The sequence below is a fragment of the Mytilus trossulus genome, chromosome 2, assembly GCF_036588685.1.
Source record: "Mytilus trossulus isolate FHL-02 chromosome 2, PNRI_Mtr1.1.1.hap1, whole genome shotgun sequence".
Taxonomy (NCBI): domain Eukaryota; kingdom Metazoa; phylum Mollusca; class Bivalvia; order Mytilida; family Mytilidae; genus Mytilus; species Mytilus trossulus.
This window is the reverse complement of record NC_086374.1, coordinates 101,989,323-102,012,444: the sequence shown is the minus strand read 5'-3', so window position 1 is coordinate 102,012,444 and position 23,122 is coordinate 101,989,323. Positions and strand designations below refer to the sequence as shown.

The 23,122-nt window shown below is 33.3% G+C and overlaps 1 protein-coding gene across 1 annotated transcript; it reads right to left on the bottom strand.

Moving 5' to 3' along the window:
• Nucleotides 1-676: 676 nt before the first annotated feature.
• On the bottom strand, nucleotides 677-15,384 carry LOC134706170 (uncharacterized). Its single transcript, XM_063564879.1, has 2 exons — nucleotides 15,363-15,384; nucleotides 677-2,365 (listed from the first exon to the last, which is right to left on the bottom strand). Exon 2 carries the CDS (start codon nucleotides 2,354-2,356, stop codon nucleotides 677-679), a length of 1,680 nt encoding a protein of 559 aa, XP_063420949.1. The 5' UTR covers nucleotides 2,357-2,365; nucleotides 15,363-15,384.
• Between the last annotated feature and the right edge of the window lie 7,738 nt (nucleotides 15,385-23,122).

The window sequence follows — 23,122 nt, the reverse complement described above, 5'->3', positions numbered from 1 at the left end:
TGAATTAACAAGTATGGACAAAACAAATAACAATTAATTTGAGTGATATTGTTCACTGACAAAGATTAAACTATTTTTAGAACTTGAAGAATAGAATATTAAATGATAATCTGATTATGACAATTAAGAACATACATTATGAATAAGGTAAAATGTCGCTAATTAGCTAACCGATTGAAACATGTCACTCAATGTCCAAACTGAGAATTAAATGCATATAAAAGAATGTTGATTTTAAGTCCTGGATACGAAACGTAAATAGAAATGAAATTATAAAATATAATGAATAATAAAACACAGATAATTAATGTCTAAAATATCAAAATTGAGAATTAAATATTAAAGTCCTAAATATTAAACGAAGCTGCTTTTTCCATTGTCACATATTTATCAAATATGTTCAAACTAATCTAAAAGCCTAACAACATATATATTTTGGGTACTTAAAAACTCGACACTCAATTATATAACAGTTTAGCAATGAGTTTTAGGTGATAACTAAGTATTTTAAGCATAAGTGTTTCTTTCGAATTTAATAACCAAAATAATGACTTTGTTCCAGGTGATGCGTTCGTCTCTTTAAAAATATTGAAAATGTAGCATCATTAACATAATTAATATACGACACAGAATAACAAACAGTATAAGGTCCTCGTCCTGATTTGCGCGTGCATTTTCACGACACTTGGTACAATGCAACACTTCCTGACTTGTAGCCTAAACAAATTATCTTCTTTTGTTTGTTGTAATTCACTGCATTAGGAGATTTAAGTCCATCACGATCAGTAAGTAAGACCTTGCTATCTTTCCCGTCATGTTGTATTACTGTCAGGTTATTTGAGGTTCCACCAACAACAAATACGTTCTGATTACTGTCCACTGATAACCCACTCGGTTCGGAAATAGACAGATCCGTGAATACCCATATTTCTTGTCCTGTCATGCTACAGCAGTGTACTGTATTACTCTCGTAGTCTGTATAATATATCCTGTCGCTGGTCGTTGTTATATTAAACACCCTGTCAACATCGATATCGAATGTATTTAAAGTCTTCCCATTCAAGTCCATCACTACTATGCCTTGTTTATATACAACAACATACAGCTTATGGTCCTGGTAAGATATTCCCCAACAGTCACTACTACACTTCACCCTCTTTCTTTCACTAGTATTCTTAGTGTTTATAATCTCTAGGTATGTAGAATATCCATATGTAACAGCAATACAGTCGGTATCCACTAATGTAAGACTATCCGGTTTATCAGAAACAGGAATGTCACGTATGTGTTGACCATCATTATTGTATTCCATTAATTTACCACATCCATTATAGTCTGCAACTATAATTCGGCTGTCAGGTAATACAATGCAGCCAGTGATAGATGCGTCTGGTCCTTTTATATCAAACTTCTGTTTCAGCTTCAAACTGACATTGTGAATATTTTGCGATAATCCCTGTATTTGTATCTGAGCTTGGTCAGTTTTTGCATCTTTTAATTGTAGATTGGCCATAGTTTCAATAACTTTGATTTCTCCAAACAGTTTTACCTCATTCACTAAGGAGTTGATCACGTGATTGACCTTTATCTCCATTCTGTTTTTCGTACAATTTCTGATCTCTTCTTTGAGTGATTCAATCTTTTTTCTCATTGTTTTGTTTAAATGGCGCGTTCCTAGAAATACTTGCAGGTCAGACGCAAAACTTTTCATTTGAATCGTCTGCTCTTTCAGTATTTCTACCTCTTTCTCCATTTGCCTCAATTGGTTAAGAATTTTTATGATTTTAGATTTACAGTGTCCATGTTTTGATTTCAAATCTAGAAGCAGTTTTTTCTCGAGTTCATCCAAGTATTCATTTAGATTCTTTCGTGTGTCTGTTATCGTTTTACGTATTGTTTGTTCATCTTGGTCCACATTTGTCAAAGCTATTTCTCGGTCTTTGATACAGTACTTCAAGTTGTCTGTTGTTGTTGAGAAAGTTCCTTCTAAGTCTAAGAGTGATGTTGATTGTTTAGCGTTTTTCGATGCGTCATCAATGGAGATGACATCAGAGGAGGAACAGGATTTATGTTCCGAATGAATACAAACAACGCAAGCCGCAATATCGTGTTTTTTGCAGTATAGATCTAGCTTTTTACCATGAATCTCACAGTTCAGATTAACAGAAATGTTTTCAATTTGACGATAGTCCTCAATAGAAATCATCTTGTGATCTCTTGTAACTTTCATCGATTTGTGGTACTTTTCACATTCTCCACAGAATCCCTCCTCACATATGGTACACCATTTCTCTGCATTTTTGGAGATGTCCTCATATCCACATGAACCACACAAGATGTTTAGTTTTGAAGCCATATTTGTTTCCTGATCAAATATATAATACTTGAAGTAAATGAAAATACCAAGAATTAATTGTGATTAAATGTAATTTATTTTAGTTGATGGATAATGGCTGTAAGCTTTATCTTGGAGGCCAGTGTTTTTGGTTGAGAAAGAAGATTGCCAAGAAATTTTCACTGAACTTCGTAAGGAAAAGTGGGAATCGTAATCAGTAAACACAAGATTCGAACCAAGCTGTCAATTTAAAATTGATATTTGTTTACGGAGACAGATTTTAAAATAGAAATGAATAAAAAACAACCTTTTTTGATAAAATTAATGTTACTTGTTCGAAGAACTTTTTGTGATGAAATAACATTGAGAACACTCAAAGACAAATATTTGAAAGTCAAGTATCGAAAAAAGCGAATAGCAACATGACAAGTATTTTGGTTGTGTAATGATTGATAGTTATCGTAGATCGATGCATGAGTTTTTGTTCTAAGTTATCAGTAAAGCTGTGAACTTGCAGTCAGTAACTACGAGTACACTCGAATACCCTTTTTCGTTGCTATTAGGGATGTTTAAAAAGTATTCCACGTCCAGTCTGTGTTCTTGTCAGATATAGTTCTACATTGAGACGATATAATGGGTAAGGTCTTTTTTATCTGATTTTTATAGTGTTTTCTAATGTTGTGATATCCTAGGATACTGGAGGGTTTATCGCTGACAAACATGCTCAATCGCACCTCATTCTTTATATGCCTGTCCCAAGTCAGAGGCAGGTAGTTTAATGGAGTTATTTTTGTTCATGCCTGTCTATCTTGTTCATTATAATTTATTATTTTTTATCAATTATAAACGTTTTTAAACTTGAAAAAAAGTAGTTAAAATAATTAATTGTAACACTCATTATAATTAAAATAGCAGTTTATCGATTCATGCAGAAACCTGTTCTCTTTTCTTCGATTACAAATCCACTGATACGACTTATAGAATATGTCACAAGCTCGGTGGTGCTACTGTAATGGAGTAAATATCAACCATTCCGTAATGCATGAGTTCAGCCTCTACCGTACTCAGAATAAAACTGTCGAATCTTTTTATAATATATATAGCAAGTGATCAAAACAGCGATCGCTATCAAATTAGGATAACAGTTGTGTTGGCTTCTTACATTAACAAATGTTAACACGGTTAAACAAATTATATTCAGTCACGTCACATTATAGTAACTCTGATGACCGGAGACATGAAAGAAATGAACTCACCTTAACCGAAATTAACGTTGTTTTTGAACTGGGAAAATCAACAAGGAAGCTTGTTACCTTACTTACATTGACAGTTGGTTCACTTTAAAAGTCAAATATTTATCATAGGCCGTGTTCACACCAAACGCCGTGTACAGTAAACATGTTTACATTTGGTTTAATGTAATCTACACTACTTTCACATAAGATTTGTCCACATCTATACACCTTGTTTAGTTACCATGTTCATAAGATGTGTTCACACTTTTGAACTATATTTAATTTAATTGGTTATCAAAGGTACCAGGATTATAATTTAGTACGCCAGACGCGCGTTTCGTCTACATAAGACTCATCAGTGACGCTCAAATCAAAAATATTTATAAACCCAAACAATTACAAAGTTGAAGAGCATTGAGGATCCAAAATTCCAAAAAGTTGTGCCAAATACGGCTAAGGTAATCCATGCCTGGGATAAGAAAATCCTTAGTTTTTCAAAGAGTTCAAAGTTTTGTATACAGGAAATTTATAAAAATGACCACATTATTGATATTCATGTCAACACCGAAGTGTTGACTACTGGGCTGGTGATACCCTCGGGGACGAAACGTCCACCAGCAGTGGCATCGACCCAGTGGTGTAAATAGTTATCAAAGGTACCAGGATTATAATTTAGTACGCCAGACGCGCGTTTCGTCTACATAAGACTCATCAGTGACGCTCAAATCAAAAATATTTATAAACCCAAACAATTACAAAGTTGAAGAGCATTGAGGATCCAAAATTCCAAAAAGTTGTGCCAAATACGGCTAAGGTAATCCATGCCTGGGATAAGAAAATCCTTAGTTTTTCAAAGAGTTCAAAGTTTTGTATACAGGAAATTTATAAAAATGACCACATTATTGATATTCATGTCAACACCGAAGTGTTGACTACTGGGCTGGTGATACCCTCGGGGACGAAACGTCCACCAGCAGTGGCATCGACCCAGTGGTGTAAATAGTTATCAAAGGTACCAGGATTATAATTTAGTACGCCAGACGCGCGTTTCGTCTACATAAGACTCATCAGTGACGCTCAAATCAAAAATATTTATAAACCCAAACAATTACAAAGTTGAAGAGCATTGAGGATCCAAAATTCCAAAAAGTTGTGCCAAATACGGCTAAGGTAATCCATGCCTGGGATAAGAAAATCCTTAGTTTTTCAAAGAGTTCAAAGTTTTGTATACAGGAAATTTATAAAAATGACCACATTATTGATATTCATGTCAACACCGAAGTGTTGACTACTGGGCTGGTGATACCCTCGGGGACGAAACGTCCACCAGCAGTGGCATCGACCCAGTGGTGTAAATAGTTATCAAAGGTACCAGGATTATAATTTAGTACGCCAGACGCGCGTTTCGTCTACATAAGACTCATCAGTGACGCTCAAATCAAAAATATTTATAAACCCAAACAATTACAAAGTTGAAGAGCATTGAGGATCCAAAATTCCAAAAAGTTGTGCCAAATACGGCTAAGGTAATCCATGCCTGGGATAAGAAAATCCTTAGTTTTTCAAAGAGTTTAAAGTTTTGTATACAGGAAATTTATAAAAATGACCACATTGTTGATATTCATGTCAACACCGAAGTGTTGACTACTGGGCTGGTGATACCCTCGGGGACGAAACGTCCACCAGCAGTGGCATCGACCCAGTGGTGTAAATAGTTATCAAAGGTACCAGGATTTTCATCACGTAGAACCGAACTCAAATTTTCGAACAACTTTTATACCAGTAAGGGAACGACCATTTGACTTTAAAAAAAAGGGGGGATGGATTTTTCCACAGTTTGATTGAAGAAAATCGGGTCATACAGATGATTAGAATGAAAAAAAAATTAGTCTGAATCCAAAGTTTCCCAATATACTAAAGTGTAAAAAATTAGGACTCAGACCCCCCCCCCCCTCCACCCTTTTAAAAAAAAACTATAGTGGTTGCTCCTTTGAGAAAGTCATTTTGAATGATTTGCAGTAGTTTAAATAGTTTAAAGATGTATCGACTACGCATTAAAAATGTAGGCTGCATCAGCGTGCTTATAGACAAAGAAAAAGAATTGCGATGTAAAGGATCACTACATTTCTATCTTTTTTATTTGTTTCAAATGGTATTGTTTCTACAAGTTTTTTTTGTTTTTTTGGCAAACGAAGAGGGTGATAATTTTTCTATGTCTAATTGTATTTTAACGGATCTGAGATTCTACACAAACAAACAATTAACCTCACCCTTTTTCAGTAATGCATTTATGAGTGAATCGTTGTTTGAGTAAAGACCAGTGGCAAATATTTCTGTCAGTGTGTACGTCCATTCGATTCGGGAAGACCTTTTCTAAGGAAATATGTGTTCGGCAATGATGATGGATGAGTTTTGATAAGGGGTTAATAAGGCTACGTCAAGTGTTTTTATAACAAATTAATATATCAAGTTTAGACAAATATTTCTGTAAAGAACTTAATTAATAAGTGTTATAAGTATCAATTTTATATAAAAATCGTTTCTTTTTTCCATATAAATGGAAAAATTACAGTTCGGAATGTCTAGTTTTGTGTACACTGAACCTACACAAGGCCTACATCGACCATCGACTGCATGTAGACAAAACATGATTTAAACTACATGTAAACATTGAGTTTTATTAATGGAAACGTAAGTATGTTTAGTTTATGTGTGAGTTACACTTATACAACACCGATTTTAGGTCAATGTGAACACGGCCATAAGTTGGTAGATTAAAAGTAACTATTATTTACCTGACTGAGTGAATATAAAAATTACAAGAAAACTGATGGTAGTATATTTTCCCAACTTTCGTTTCTATCGTTAGTCTATGATTGTTTATGTCGTCAAGAACAACACACATAAATCACATGACATGTTTGTTAAGGCATTTAAATGTGAGATATGTCAGATACGCGGGTAATTTTAAAAGAAGATATCAATTTACTAGTGTGCCTAATTTTTCAGTTAGGCATTCATTTCAAATAATAGGACGATTTTAGTCGTAGATTTCAAGAAAGTTGCAAACATAAAAAGTTAATGACCAATTAAAATATACAGTGGAGGGTTTACATAAGATATTTTTTCTGGTAGGTACATACTTCAAATTACGTGATACAAATAGTTTTGTTTTCCATTTAGTAAGACGCTACCGAAGACAATGACTCGGGACAGGATTATAAGACCTTGATGCACGTTACTTTTCATTGAAAACGACATAAATTTCGATCATGGATAATAACAATAAAAGGCGCATATTCATAAAGAAGACATCAGTTGAATAAAACCTATTATTACATTGGTTGCACTGAATTACATTGATTTCCCAGTTAGATAAAAACCGATAATTTCACATGTGAAATAAACGTGGTTATTTCACTCTCTAACGTCATACAACAATAGGCGTTGTCAAGACGTCGATAACGTCGAAACAAAACATGCGTAGGAAAAACATATAGTTCCTTACATTTTGTACATTAATTTCATAAAAAAAAGCAATTTGACAATGTAATAAAAAGTATAACTAATCGCCGTATTTGAATATAAAAAATAAGACAACTTGTGACGCGTTGTATTATTTTTTGATATTCAAATACGGCGATTAGTTATACTATAATTACAAATACTTAAAGTTTTACAATGAACGAGAAAACATGGAAAATATTTTTTTCCATAATTTAAAAAAAGGAGACCTACGAATATGTGAAATAACACTATAAAACATACTCGTGGATTTTCATGTGTAATGATTGATACTTTTTTGTAGGTAAAAATGAATTATTTGTAAAAGAGAGACGAAAGATACCAAAGGGACAGTCAAACTCGTAAATCTAAAACAAACTGACAACGCCATGGCTAAAAATGAAAAGACAAACAGAAAAAACAATAGTACACATCACACAACATAGAAAACTAAAGAATAAACAACACGAACCCCACCAAAAACTAGGGGTGATCTCAGGTGCTCCGGAAGGGTAAGCAGATCCTGCTCCACATGCGGCACCCGTCGTGTTGCTTATATGATTACCAATCTGGTAAATGGTCTAATTCGGTAGATAAAATTCATGAAAGGGAAGGGGATTGTAGTTACGACGTAAGAATCCTTAGTTTTTCAAAGAGTTCAAAGTTTTGTATACAGGAAATTTATAAAAATGACCACATTATTGATATTCATGTCAACACCGAAGTGTTGACTACTGGGCTGGTGATACCCTCGGGGACGAAACGTCCACCAGCAGTGGCATCGACCCAGTGGTGTAAATAGTTATCAAAGGTACCAGGATTATAATTTAGTACGCCAGACGCGCGTTTCGTCTACATAAGACTCATCAGTGACGCTCAAATCAAAAATATTTATAAACCCAAACAATTACAAAGTTGAAGAGCATTGAGGATCCAAAATTCCAAAAAGTTGTGCCAAATACGGCTAAGGTAATCCATGCCTGGGATAAGAAAATCCTTAGTTTTTCAAAGAGTTCAAAGTTTTGTATACAGGAAATTTATAAAAATGACCACATTATTGATATTCATGTCAACACCGAAGTGTTGACTACTGGGCTGGTGATACCCTCGGGAACGAAACGTCCACCAGCAGTGGCATCGACCCAGTGGTGTAAATAGTTATCAAAGGTACCAGGATTATAATTTAGTACGCCAGACGCGCGTTTCGTCTACATAAGACTCATCAGTGACGCTCAAATCAAAAATATTTATAAACCCAAACAATTACAAAGTTGAAGAGCATTGAGGATCCAAAATTCCAAAAAGTTGTGCCAAATACGGCTAAGGTAATCCATGCCTGGGATAAGAAAATCCTTAGTTTTTCAAAGAGTTTAAAGTTTTGTATACAGGAAATTTATAAAAATGACCACATTGTTGATATTCATGTCAACACCGAAGTGTTGACTACTGGGCTGGTGATACCCTCGGGGACGAAACGTCCACCAGCAGTGGCATCGACCCAGTGGTGTAAATAGTTATCAAAGGTACCAGGATTTTCATCACGTAGAACCGAACTCAAATTTTCGAACAACTTTTATACCAGTAAGGGAACGACCATTTGACTTTAAAAAAAAGGGGGGATGGATTTTTCCACAGTTTGATTGAAGAAAATCGGGTCATACAGATGATTAGAATGAAAAAAATTTAGTCTGAATCCAAAGTTTCCCAATATACTAAAGTGTAAAAAATTCGGACTCAGACCCCCCCCCCCCCTCCACCCTTTTAAAAAAAAACTATAGTGGTTGCTCCTTTGAGAAAGTCATTTTGAATGATTTGCAGTAGTTTAAATAGTTTAAAGATGTATCGACTACGCATTAAAAATGTAGGCTGCATCAGCGTGCTTATAGACAAAGAAAAAGAATTGCGATGTTAAGGATCACTACATTTCTATCTTTTTTATTTGTTTCAAATGGTATTGTTTCTACAAGTTTTTTTTGTTTTTTTGGCAAACGAAGAGGGTGATAATTTTTCTATGTCTAATTGTATTTTGACGGATCTGAGATTCTACACAAACAAACAATTAACCTCACCCTTTTTCAGTAATGCATTTATGAGTGAATCGTTGTTTGAGTAAAGACCAGTGGCAAATATTTCTGTCAGTGTGTACGTCCATTCGATTCGGGAAGACCTTTTCTAAGGAAATATGTGTTCGGCAATGATGATGGATGAGTTTTGATAAGGGGTTAATAAGGCTACGTCAAGTGTTTTTATAACAAATTAATATATCAAGTTTAGACAAATATTTCTGTAAAGAACTTAATTAATAAGTGTTATAAGTATCAATTTTATATAAAAATCGTTTCTTTTTTCCATATAAATGGAAAAATTACAGTTCGGAATGTCTAGTTTTGTGTACACTGAACCTACACAAGGCCTACATCGACCATCGACTGCATGTAGACAAAACATGATTTAAACTACATGTAAACATTGAGTTTTATTAATGGAAACGTAAGTATGTTTAGTTTATGTGTGAGTTACACTTACACAACACCGATTTTAGGTCAATGTGAACACGGCCATAAGTTGGTAGATTAAAAGTAACTATTATTTACCTGACTGAGTGAATATAAAAATTACAAGAAAACTGATGGTAGTATATTTTCCCAACTTTCGTTTCTATCGTTAGTCTATGATTGTTTATGTCGTCAAGAACAACACACATAAATCACATGACATGTTTGTTAAGGCATTTAAATGTGAGATATGTCAGATACGCGGGTAATTTTAAAAGAAGATATCAATTTACTAGTGTGCCTAATTTTTCAGTTAGGCATTCATTTCAAATAATAAGACGATTTTAGTCGTAGATTTCAAGAAAGTTGCAAACATAAAAAGTTAATGACCAATTAAAATATACAGTGGAGGGTTTACATAAGATATTTTTTCTGGTAGGTACATACTTCAAATTACGTGATACAAATAGTTTTGTTTTCCATTTAGTAAGACGCTACCGAAGACAATGACTCGGGACAGGATTATAAGACCTTGATGCACGTTACTTTTCATTGAAAACGACATAAATTTCGATCATGGATAATAACAATAAAAGGCGCATATTCATAAAGAAGACATCAGTTGAATAAAACCTATTATTACATTGGTTGCACTGAATTACATTGATTTCCCAGTTAGATAAAAACCGATAATTTCACATGTGAAATAAACGTGGTTATTTCACTCTCTAACGTCATACAACAATAGGCGTTGTCAAGACGTCGATAACGTCGAAACAAAACATGCGTAGGAAAAACATATAGTTCCTTACATTTTGTACATTAATTTCATAAAAAAAAAAGCAATTTGACAATGTAATAAAAAGTATAACTAATCGCCGTATTTGAATATAAAAAATAAGACAACTTGTGACGCGTTGTATTATTTTTTGATATTCAAATACGGCGATTAGTTATACTATAATTACAAATACTTAAAGTTTTACAATGAACGAGAAAACATGGAAAATATTTTTTTCCATAATTTAAAAAAAGGAGACCTACGAATTTGTGAAATAACACTATAAAACATACTCGTGGTTTTTCATGTGTAATGATTGATACTTTTTTGTAGGTAAAAATGAATTATTTGTAAAAGAGGGATGAAAGATACCAAAGGGACAGTCAAACTCGTAAATCTAAAACAAACTGACAACGCCATGGCTAAAAATGAAAAGACAAACAGAAAAAACAATAGTACACATCACACAACATAGAAAACTAAAGAATAAACAACACGAACCCCACCAAAAACTAGGGGTGATCTCAGGTGCTCCGGAAGGGTAAGCAGATCCTGCTCCACATGCGGCACCCGTCGTGTTGCTTATGTGATTACCAATCCGGTAAATAGTCTAATTCGGTAGATAAAATTCATGAAAGGGAAGGGGATTGTAGTTACGACGTAAGGAACATATCCGATATCATTTGTGAAACGGTTATTCCATAACGGTCAACCAACTCGTGATGGCGTCCGTAAAATTAACGAAGGGATGATTTCAACTTCACCATTTGGAACTCTTGGTTTAATAGCTTCCTTGTGAGCAGTAACCCTATATCAAGAAAATCATGATAGGAAATGCAAGCACGGGAATATCGTATCAATTGGGAGATATATACCCCGTATGCAGGTTCTACTGGAATGTTGCTACTTAGAAATGGAAAGTTCACAATTGGAAAGCTGAAATCATCTCTTTTGTCGTAAAGTGTTGTCTTCAACCGACCCTCATTGTCAATTTCTAGATGTAAGTCAAGATATGAAGCCGACTTAACTGTATATGTAGTATCCTTTATCTCCAATTCGATGGGATAAATGCGATCCACATAGTCACCAAATTTTGAATTGTTTAGTGAAAGAACGTCATCTATATAGCGGAAAGTAGAGTTAAAGGATATTGCTAACTTCTTATCTTTCTTCCTAAGAAGTTCCTGCATGAAGTCAGCCTCATAATAATAAAGAAACAAGTCAGCAAGTAGAGGGGCACAGTTTGGTCCCATTGGGATGCCGACAGTCTTTTAAAAAACACGTCCTCCGAACGTAACAAATATGTTGTCAATCAAGAAATCAAGCATCTTGATAATATCGGTTTCAGAGAATTTTTTGTTTGAATCAGAATGATGTAAGATGTAATTGGTTTTGAACTAGCTTTTGGTATATGCAAGTACTCTTATGTCGGTGTTCAGTTAGTTGGTTTTCGGTTGCTTCGAATTGATCTTTTGAGTTAAGCAGATTGACTTATTTTTACAGTTTTTTTTCGTATCCTGTACTACAACAACGCAGTTCAAAGTAGGCGGATATTTGAGCCATCTCAAATATGCTCAATATTGCCAAATTTTGTATGTGTCCATCCCAGTCAGGGGTCTGTAGTTTAGTGGGTGTAGTTTGTTGATGTCTGTCATATTGTTTTGTTTGGAAACTGTTTTGTTTTAAATTAAATTTTTTTCTCCATTGCATTCTCAATTTTCATGTCGGGCCTGTTTTAAACGGCTAAACGGTATGGATTTTAAATTGTTGAAGGCGATATGGTTTCCTATTATTTCTTACTTCCACTTAATTTAAGCTTTGATAGACATTTGCCTTAATTTCGGCATTGATTATTTCTGCTTTGAAGACGTTAGTTATTATGCAATAATTACAAGTTAAGTCAATTGAAGTAGTCTGTATTTAAACAAAACTTTTCATGAATTATTTTTACAGTAAAAAATATATTTTTAAGATCAGAAATAAAAGACTTGTATTTTAAAAAAGACAGTATGTGTACCTCTCGATTTGTTTTCACCAACGAAGGACTCGATACTATTACAGAAAAGCGTAATGAACGATCGATACAGTAGATTCTGCTCGATTTCATGCTTTACCGACTGCAGCACAATCTGGAAGTCGTCATTGAATTGTTGAAGATGATTAATGTATACACTTAATTTCAACGTATGTCGAATGAATCACAATAAGATTTATTTAGAAGGTTTGCAGCAGAAATTTGATATTAATTTCAAATATTTGTGTATGTTTAGCAAACAACTTTGTGTGTACTCGATAGTGCAGAAAAAAATCTGTTCTCGAAACATACAAGTCATGTACCTGTTAAATATTAATAACTGTTTCTAATATCATGAACGAATATGACACACTTTTGACATGTCAACGTACATAACTTACATCGGTTACATTTGTTTAAGAAATAAGAACGTCGTAAACAGATAGTATTTTGATTATTCCAAATTTTCGGTTTGGAAACAGACATTCTTAGTCGAATTTATAACCTCGGTTTTGACAGATTTGTTCCGAACAGATGTTCGATTTTTTTGGCCAGTCGGTAACAAAGTCCCCTTACATTTCCAAATATCACAACAAAAGGAAAAAAGAAAACACAGTGAGACTGGTTACACCTTAAAAATTCCCACATAAGAAATGATTGCATCTACATTGATAATTCGTTACACTGATAGTTAACATAAATCTATATTCTATATAAAGTTGATTTAATAACACATGGTTTGGCTTTAAAACTGTAAGTATCTATGTGAAAGAAATATTCTAATGAGATCGTGTTTAATAAAACACTATTTGAATTTATCATATCGTATTATCAAATTTTTTTCCTATCATGCTTTATATTCTTCAATAGTAATTATCGTGAATGACAGTGAAAAAGGACTAGCTCGTTCGCATTTTGTATAAAGAGATACATATGGAACGCCGTAACTGCCTTATGGTACTTCATTCTTTATCAAGATGAGGTTTTTCTTTATTATGATGAGCTTTTTGTCTATTATGATGAGCTTATTCTTTATTATTATGAGCTTTTTCTTTATTATGATGAGCTTTTTCTTTATCATGATGAGGGTTTTCTCTATTATGATGAGGTTTTTCTTTGTTATGATGAGGTTTTTCTTTATTATGATGAGGTTTTTCTTCATTATGATGAGCTTTTTCTTTATCATTATGAGCTTTTTCTTTATAACGATGAGCTTGTTCTTTATTATTGTGAGCTTTTTCTTTATAACGATGAGCTTTTTCTTTATTATGATGAGCTTTTTCTTTATTATTATGAGCTTTTTCTTTATAACGATGAGCTTTTTCTTTATTATTATGAGCTTTTTCTTTATTATGATGAGGTTTTTCTTTATGATAGTTTTTCTCTATTATTATGAGCTGTTATAAGGGAATCATGGGAAATTAAGAGATTAAAGATCAAACTCAAAGAAAAATGACAGAATCAGAAACTTTGAAAGTTCTTCGAAATGTTGGCTTGCTCTGTGTGCGGGAAATGTTTGATAAAGAAAATAATAACACCAAATATTGTCAGCAAGCTTTGAAACATAAACTGGAATATCTAGGAGTTACCATTCCAGCGCATATGATGACACTGGTTCTCACGTCTGCCACCAGCTATGCTTCTTACAACTATGCATTCGGTAGCACTCCACAGTTAGAAAATAAAATTAAAAATGAGCCACAAAATGTTTTATCATCTCCTATTCCTGGATTTCTAATACATTAACCTAACTGTTTGTGTTGTACATGTGCATATGTATGTAATCAGTATCTTCCATAGATTTGATTTTTAAAAGTGAAAAGGGTGAAAATTAATTCCTTTTATGTGTATCCATGGCAACATTCTGCATTTATTTCCCATAAAATATTGCAAAAAGGGGGGTGAACATGTCACATTTCACCCAAAAATTTGGATCAAACTAGAATTTCAATGCCTTTGAGTGATACCTTTTCAGAAACTGTTTCCCTAAATCTTCATAATGATCAAATAAAAACTGGGTGTCTTTCGCCTAATTTTTTCGTAAAATTCAATCACAAAGTTCGTGCGATAAAAAGTTGGAAAAAACATTGCAATAATTGCCGGACCAGTGTATGGTAGGGACATACAAATACGGACTGTCATACAGAAAACAGCATATATTACATACATTACATAACCTTGATGTTCATATAAACCCAATACAAAGGTTATTTTAATACTCAGCTATCCAAAAATTAATTTTATTGCACACTAGCTCTCATATTTGAAAAATTCACAGGGGTCAAAATGCGAAACTACACATCTAACTGTGGAGTGCTACCTTAAGGTGAAATTTTTCCCCTCCTGCCTCAATTTTTGTTATACTTGCTATAGGACATCACGACGGTGTAAAAAAAAAATGAGTAACTGTTTAACCATCCCAAAACGCAGAAAGATAGCCTAGTGACGGATCCTGTTGGTGTCTGGGGGTTTCCGCCCCTCTTTTTGACGATCAATAGATTTGAATGGAGACATATAGTTGGATCCTCACTTCCTCAATTCGGGGTTGGACCCCCCCTTCCCCCTTTCCCCCTTTTAAATGGCTTGATCTTTCTTTCCGGGCAGTTCATACCGTACCTCGAATTTACAGAGACCATACTGCTTGATCGTTTATATTATAATATAATAGCCAGTTGTCACAACACCAAATCTTTATCAATTGATAATATCAGTTATGTTAGTGTCTGCAATGAAAATATGTTAACCCTCATATTTAGTATTGAATGGACCGTAATTAAGTCAGATTTAGCAGATAATTATAACATATCATCAAATCCCAAATTCGTATACAGTACGTTAAACTTTAATCCTTTTTAAAAAAAGATTACAACGAAATTAAAGGGATAATCTTACCGTGATTAATCGTGTTATGACTAGTCTGTGTTATTGTACTGTAAAATCAGCAAGGAAGCTAGTTACATTTTTGGTTTTACACTGAGCTTGCTGATATATTATTTACCTGTGAATATAAACTACAACAGCAGCAGTATACTTACGATACTATCTTTCCCAACTTTTGTTTCTATCGGTCTTAATTTGTGTCCGCCCACATAAGTCACATGAACCGATTGTTTGATATATAGATTAGTTAAAAAAAAAATGAGAGACAAAACGTTTAAAAAGGTTATAGCTGTCAAATTCATGTTCACTTATTTGGCTTAAATTCTCATATTCGACTTATGATACATTGAAATGTATAACAACGAAGAAACAGTTTAAAATAAACAATTTACGATGCAAAATTTTGTATCAGCATTTTGTGTGTATTTTAGTCTAGACGCCATCTGATCACTCATCATCGAGGTGGACTTCCGACGACTACCAACAGTTATATAATCCGTTGTAAACATAAACATAGATATAAATAGAAAGCGAACTTGTGCAATTGGATTTTGTCAAGGATATTTGATTTCATAGGTTAACTATCGTTTTACCTGTATGAGAATGCGTTTTAGTAGATGAAATCGGTCAATCAAATGTTTAACCCTTTTCACTTTCAATGTTGACATTTTTTCCTTTTACTAGCTGAGCATGCCTACCTTATTCGTAACCCATCTGTAGGTAAGATGTTTCATCCAAATTAACATAATTACGAATGTAATGAGGTCGAATTGGTCACTTAAAGTGAGCCATTCATCAGCAACTTTCTATTTAAAGCAATGTTTTATTTTACTATTTGACTTGCATTATTGATTGAACCAAACAAATCATATTTTACATTTTTCTTCGTCCCGTATCAGTGGCTGTGCTCTTGTTTCGTATGCATTTGTTTGATTATCACATCAAATACATCAATACGTCTAGTAGTTGTTTGACGTCAATTTTAGAAAGTTATATTCTGCGTTAAATGCAATGACGAATAAAATACATATCCCAGAATGATCATATTTGATGGTGAAGATAGGGGTTTATAGAGTAGAATGATCATATTTGATGGTGCAGATAGGGGTTTATAGAGTAGAATGATCATATGTGATGGTGCAGATAGGGGTTTATAGAGTAGAATGATCATATTTGATGGTGCAGATAGGGGTTTATAGAGTAGAATGATCATATTTGATGGTGCAGATAGGGGTTTATAGAGTAGAATGATCATATTTGATGGTGCAGATAGGGGTTTATAGAGTAGAATGATCATATTTGATGGTGCAGATAGGGGGTTATAGAGTAGAATGATCATATTTGATGGTGCAGATAGGGGTTTATAGAGTAGAATGATCATATTTGATGGTGCAGATAGGGGTTTATAGAGTAGAATGATCATATTTGATGGTGCAGATAGGGGTTTATAGAGTAGAATGATCATATTTGATGGTGCAGATAGGGGTTTATAGAGTAGAATGATCATATTTGATGGTGCAGATAGGGGTTTATAGAGTAGAATGATCATATTTGATGGTGCAGATAGGGGTTTATAGAGCAGAATGATCATATTTGATGGTGCAGATAGGGGTTTATAGAGTAGAATGATCATATTTGATGGTGCAGATAGGGATTTATAGAGTAGAATGATCATATTTGATGGTGCAGATAGGGGTTTATAGAGGAGACAATGATTGGGAGAAAATATAAAGAATAGAGAAATAATTAACAAAAAAATTAAATATAGAATAGACAAAACTAACTTGCTAATAAATAAAGAGTTAATAATGATGGCTAACATTATAAAAAATAGAAAAACATATGAACCATATAGACCCTCTCATGTCAAGGACGAGTTTTGATAAAAACATATTCACTATTAGGATAACCAATGTCTAAGTTTTATACTTTGAAAAGTTCCATTAATACAGGAGGTTCAATGACACAGTTATCGTCCTTTGGTTTTCGTTGTCTACGAATATAGTCTCTAGTGTAAAACAGTGTAGAACTTACATGTTTTATTTGATACACTTTCCAAATTTATTTCTTGATATTAAATGCATGAAATTTTAAGAAGGGGGATCTAAATACATGTTTACAAAATTTTGGTGCTGAATCTTTATGTAAAGTAGTGATTTGGTCCAGTTCAAAAAGGTAAAATTTTATCACGTCTTAAGCTATCAAACTGAATGTATACCCCCTGAACACAGAATTGTCTATAGTTTGAGTTAGAGTTAGTAGAAGTTTCTATAATTTTAATGTTATTTATCTGAGAAAGAGCAGGTGCGTTTTTTTATTTGTCTAAAGGAAATGCACTACGAAATAACTGTGTTCTCGGGCCTAAGGATGATGATCAGCTTAAATATCTATGTACAAGAAAAACAATGCTATTTAAAAATAGCCGTTTCAAAGAATACCATTGATAATAAATAGACTACTGGCAATTTGGGAGCACAATAAAAAAAATTAAATCCAAAACTTAAACTTGCATAATCTTTTAAACTTGTGGATAGCAAAAATTAGAAATATCAAAAGGGGCTCATAGAAAATTTAGATATCCGGACAAAACCAAAAAGCTCCATGGTAAAAAAAACAAACAAAATTCCAAAGAAAACAAAAATTCGGCCAACACATAACACAACAAACACAAGTCTTTTACAAGCTCAACACTGCAATATCCCTATTGTAAATAAGTACACATAAACAGTGGCAGAAGAAACATGTTGAATAGAACCAAAGACTCTATGGTATGATCATTTCTAATGTATGAATGTTGAGCTTATTAATTATATATAATGTACAGAAATTGTCACTAAAGTGTAATGACATGCATTTTAACGTGCATTTTTCTAGAATGCTAAAACATGTTATACTGCTTGAGCTAGAAATCTTTGTTTAATGTGTTTGTATCTGACAATTATTGCATAAGAAAAACCATAATCTATTATGGCTATGTCAATAACAACACAAACAATAATTGCACAGAAAGATAAAATATCGAGTACAGTTATCCATTTTGGACTTTGACGAGGTCAATACGTTCTATATATATATATAGTCGTGTTCAGATTATATTGACAAGGGCAAAGTGCTAGTGTATAATCTTAAAGGTCCATATATAATGTTTTGACCGAGTAACTGATTTAGTCTACATTATTTTGTAATTAATAAGTAGGAACATTACGTTCGTTCTGTGTATTTTTATTCTATTTTGACCGAATTTTAATATGTTATTGAAAATAGGTTTTTTTAACACAATTATATCTTGTTGCATTAGCATTCTAGATTCCTATCTTCCTATCGTCTGCATTTAACATAAACAATTTTGAAATCTCCTGATAAACTTGCAAAATTCCTTGTCTGATGCGGCGCTTCCTCATTGGTTGTTATGTGTGACGTCATATATTCTTAAATCTGGTATTAGCAACATTTTTCTTATTTTGACCACCACTATACGTCTAAATAGAAACATAGCGTCAAAAAAGGGTAAAATAGAAACAAAGCGTCAACTGCGTAAAATATTTTTTGGAACACGTGATCGTCCTTTCCAATGAAAACAGTAGAATGCTACACTATATGTCAAATTATAAACTACACTCAAATACAAAATGATATAAAACAGGTACGTGTAAATAAATTAAAGAATCATAATACATAAGAACAAAATGGACAAGGTTTCTGGTTATATATTTATGTTTCAACATGTCTGTCTTTTTCACGACATCAAAAACATTGTTAAGCTGAAAGTCAATTTTGCAGTGTAATCTTAATACAATGTTATTCATTGTTTTATAATGATTTTGTTTTTGTTTATTTACGAAAGGCGTGTTGGATACAGTCAAACTTTCCAGAAGTTCAAGCTCTGATTTGTAAAATTGAGAAAGGAAATGGTGCAAATGTCAAAGCGACAACCACCCGACCATAGAGCAGACAACAGCCGAAGGCAACCAATGGGTTTTCAATGTAGCGAGAATTCCCGCAACCGTAGGTGTCCTTCAGCTGGCCCCTAAGTGTAAATGCAGAAGAACATAGTCCTGGAACAGAATCGATATTTGTTAAATTATTAATCATGGAACGAATATTTAATGATCTATAGATAAAAGGTCTATATTGTTCTAGATACTGGTGTAGAGAATAGCAACACAGCCTGGCGTACCCACCACCAATTTACAACGCAACGACAGTTGGTCTTATCTAAAATGAGCTTAAGCTGCGATCCCAGCTGGGTGCTCAATTCTAACATAAAACCTGAGTGTTTTTAAAGTAACTTAATGTCAAAGCACTTTTGTAAACGTACAGGAAACTGTTCCATCACCATACTATATACATTTGTACTCCATATAAATCACACATGTTTTGTCAATTGTACACTAATCAATGTATATTACTTTTTAAAGTTTACGCACTGTGGCATATACAAAAATCTAAAATCACTTCATGTACCACCAAATTATCAATGTTACTGTGATAGTTTGTAACTCAGCATATAACTCAACTTTCTATTGTTCCTTCTAAATTAAACCAATATGCACATCTTTATTGGTACTTCACTCAGGTTTCCTTACACTGCATCAGTAGCCCTATATCTCCTACTTCACTAAAAAAAACAGAACAAGTTAAGTTAGAGTGAAAATGAGTAGCTTACACAATAGTTACTTTATCACCTATTTGGGACAAATATTTTATTATCTGAGTATAATCTTTCATCACAAGTTGTCTGATACAAATCTCCTTTTCTATATCATTGTTTCGCACAATGTTGCAAACGTTCACTAAAATGTGTCTACGTAATAACGCTTCTATTGGCATTTGGCCAGACAGAATATATACTGATGCATCAACGGTTCGTTCTGGCAAGTTTTGGAGAAATTTCTGTGAAAAAAGTTCAATTCATCCAATTCCTTGCTGCTAAGTGTTACACAGTCTTGTCCAAACCAAAAACTAATCATGGGCGAACATATGTATTACATAATTTGATGACTATCTTTTGGTTGACTCTATTATATCCGTGCATACCTGCACCCATAAACGAATAAAGTTAATCTCAGTTGGTCAACCAAAACTTTAAACGATTCTCCTCTGACCTATAACATATTTAACAAGGGGAAAATGAAATTCAGATTGAATCGAACAGATTGTACATGTTTGTACAAGACTAATCGGCCGTTCGAACAAATATTTCATGTACTGGAGGAGTTTTTGCAAAAATTACCAGTCGAAGAGAACACCAATATCAATTTCACCGTACCGGCTCAAGCGAGAAAATCGATCTCGTTAAAAGTGGGACGAAAGATACCAAAGGGATAGTCAAACTCATAAATCTAAAACAAACTGACAACGCCATGGCTAAAAATGAAAAAGACAAACAGAAAAACAATAGTACACATGACACAACATATAAAACTAAAGAATAAACAACACGAACCCCACCAAAACCTAGGGGTGATCTCAGGTGCTCCGGAAAGGGTAAGCAGATTCTGCTCCACATGCGACACCCGTCGTGTTGCTTATGTAATTACAAATCCGGTAAATAGTCTAATTCGGTAGTTCAAATTCATGAAAGGGAAGGGGATTGTAGTTACCACGTAAGGAACATATCATTTGTGAAATGGTTATTCCATAACGGTCAACCAACTCGTGATGGCGTCCGTAAAATTTACGAAGGGATGATTTCAACTTCACCATTTGGAACTCTTGATTTAATAGCTTCCTTGTGAGCAGTAACCCTCTATCAAGAAAATCATGATAGGAAATGCAATCACGGGAATATCGTATCAATTGAGAGATATATACCCCGTATGCAGGTGCTGCTGGAATGTTGCTACTTAGAAATGGAAAGTTCACCATTGGAAAGCTGAAATCATCTCTTTTGTCGTAAAGTTTTGTCTTCAACCGACCCTCATTGTCAATTTCTAGATGTAAGTCAAGATATGAAGCTGACTTAACTGTATCTGTAGTATCCTTTATCTCCAATTCGATGGGATGGATGCGTTCCACATAGTCACCAAATTTTGAATAGTTTAGTGAAAGAACGTTAAGATAACCAACTATCATCTTTAAAAAAGTAGATATAGGAAGATGTGGTGACAATTTAAAAAGTAAACCATTATAGGTTAAAGTACGGCCTTCAACACGGAGCCTTGGCTCACACCGAACAACAAGCTATAAAGGGCCCCAAAATTACTAGTGTAAAACCATTCAAACGGGAAAAACAACGGTCTAATCTATATAGACACTAATTACTTTCAATCGAAGACGATGTAGAAGTCAACAATAAGCAAAATCGATACCGCACAGTAAACGATGAATGTCACCGAAATGACAAATGTAAAACAATTGGAAACGAGAAAATTCAAAGACTAGTCTGTGTACAATACCATTCAGGAAATCAAAATATCATATATCTGTCACATAACGAACGAAAGCCACCTTGTCGTTTCCTTTTTTTTTCTGATGAATTTGTTGCTTGTTTCCCATTATTTTAAAACCGAATTATTTTATACTCATTGTCAAAACACACTGATGCTTTAACATGTTCTCATTTTGCACGATTTAAAAAATAAGATCTGATAGGCAGATTCTGGCGAAGGTGCAGTCAACGTTATTCTAAGGAAAAACCTATGACAAACAGTTCATTCTTTATAACATACTGCCAGTTACACTTATTATTTGGACATCTCTCTTATCTGCAATAAAAAAAATAATAACATTTTTTTAATACAGTTTGAAGTGTTTATCAATTTAAACCAATGTTTGTGAAATCTTGGATTTTCTTGTGAAAATAGAAAACAATCTATCTAGTTCTTGATTTAACGTTACATTGTTAGTAGACAATTTAACACCAATCATATTCTTACAATAGTTTATTTGGACTCTATGGTCGGGGCTTTATGTGCACCCCATATTTCGCTTGCATAACTCAATACAGAATCGATATCAGTATCAAAAAGTGATAACAAAGTGACATAGTTTAAATACATACTTTTGACATTTCTTCTATAAGTAAACATTGATTTTCTAGCTTGTTTCGGCAGTTTCTGTTAACGTTGTTACATATCATATTTGCTATTAACATTTACAAGTACACCTAGCTAGGTAAAATTATCAATAGCTTTAATTTCTTTATTATTCTGATAGCATTCTTTCATTTCCTATATAATGGCATTACTGTTTAGTAAAGCCATTTCACAATCGTTAACATATATTGAAAATAGCATATGGGAGATAACTCCTATCCCTGCATCAAATCCAATTCATTGGTGAAGTAATCAGAACTGTAACCATGAACACATACACAAGTAGACACATTAGTACGATAATATTTAATTTTAGTTATGAGTTTACCTTGTATACTATTTTTGATAATTAATACCATAGCATAAGCCTTTTAACAGTTTCGATTGATTATGTGTAATAAACAAAACAACAATTAAGTTCTTTGCTTGCTGATTGCGACATTACAATTACAGAAATTAAAGCAAACATTGCACCTACAGTTTCAAAACAATATATTGGTATATACTATAGTGTTTAAATTGTCTTTTTTTTTACCTTTGATGTGATTTTTAATATTTATTTATATTCATATTATCAAAAGTGATAGAAACATTAGAAAATATTTGAATTAAAACAGTCGAATATGATAACAATAATTACAATGATTTGGTTACAACTATGCTTTGACATTGACAAATAAAATTATCCTATAATTTAATCTTAATCCTGAATTTCTAATAAGAATATTGTGTTTTGCAAGGGACTACTATAGTCACAAACGTATAACCACAAATTTAGAACATTTACAATACATGTTTCTTTTTAGAAATAAAAATAAGAAATTAAATAAGTTTCTTAAAA

Excerpts from the sequence above, each read along its gene's own strand:
- LOC134706170 (XM_063564879.1), bottom strand. The coding sequence starts at position 2,356 with ATGGCTTCAAAACTAAACATCTTGTGTGGTTCATGTGGATATGAGGAC.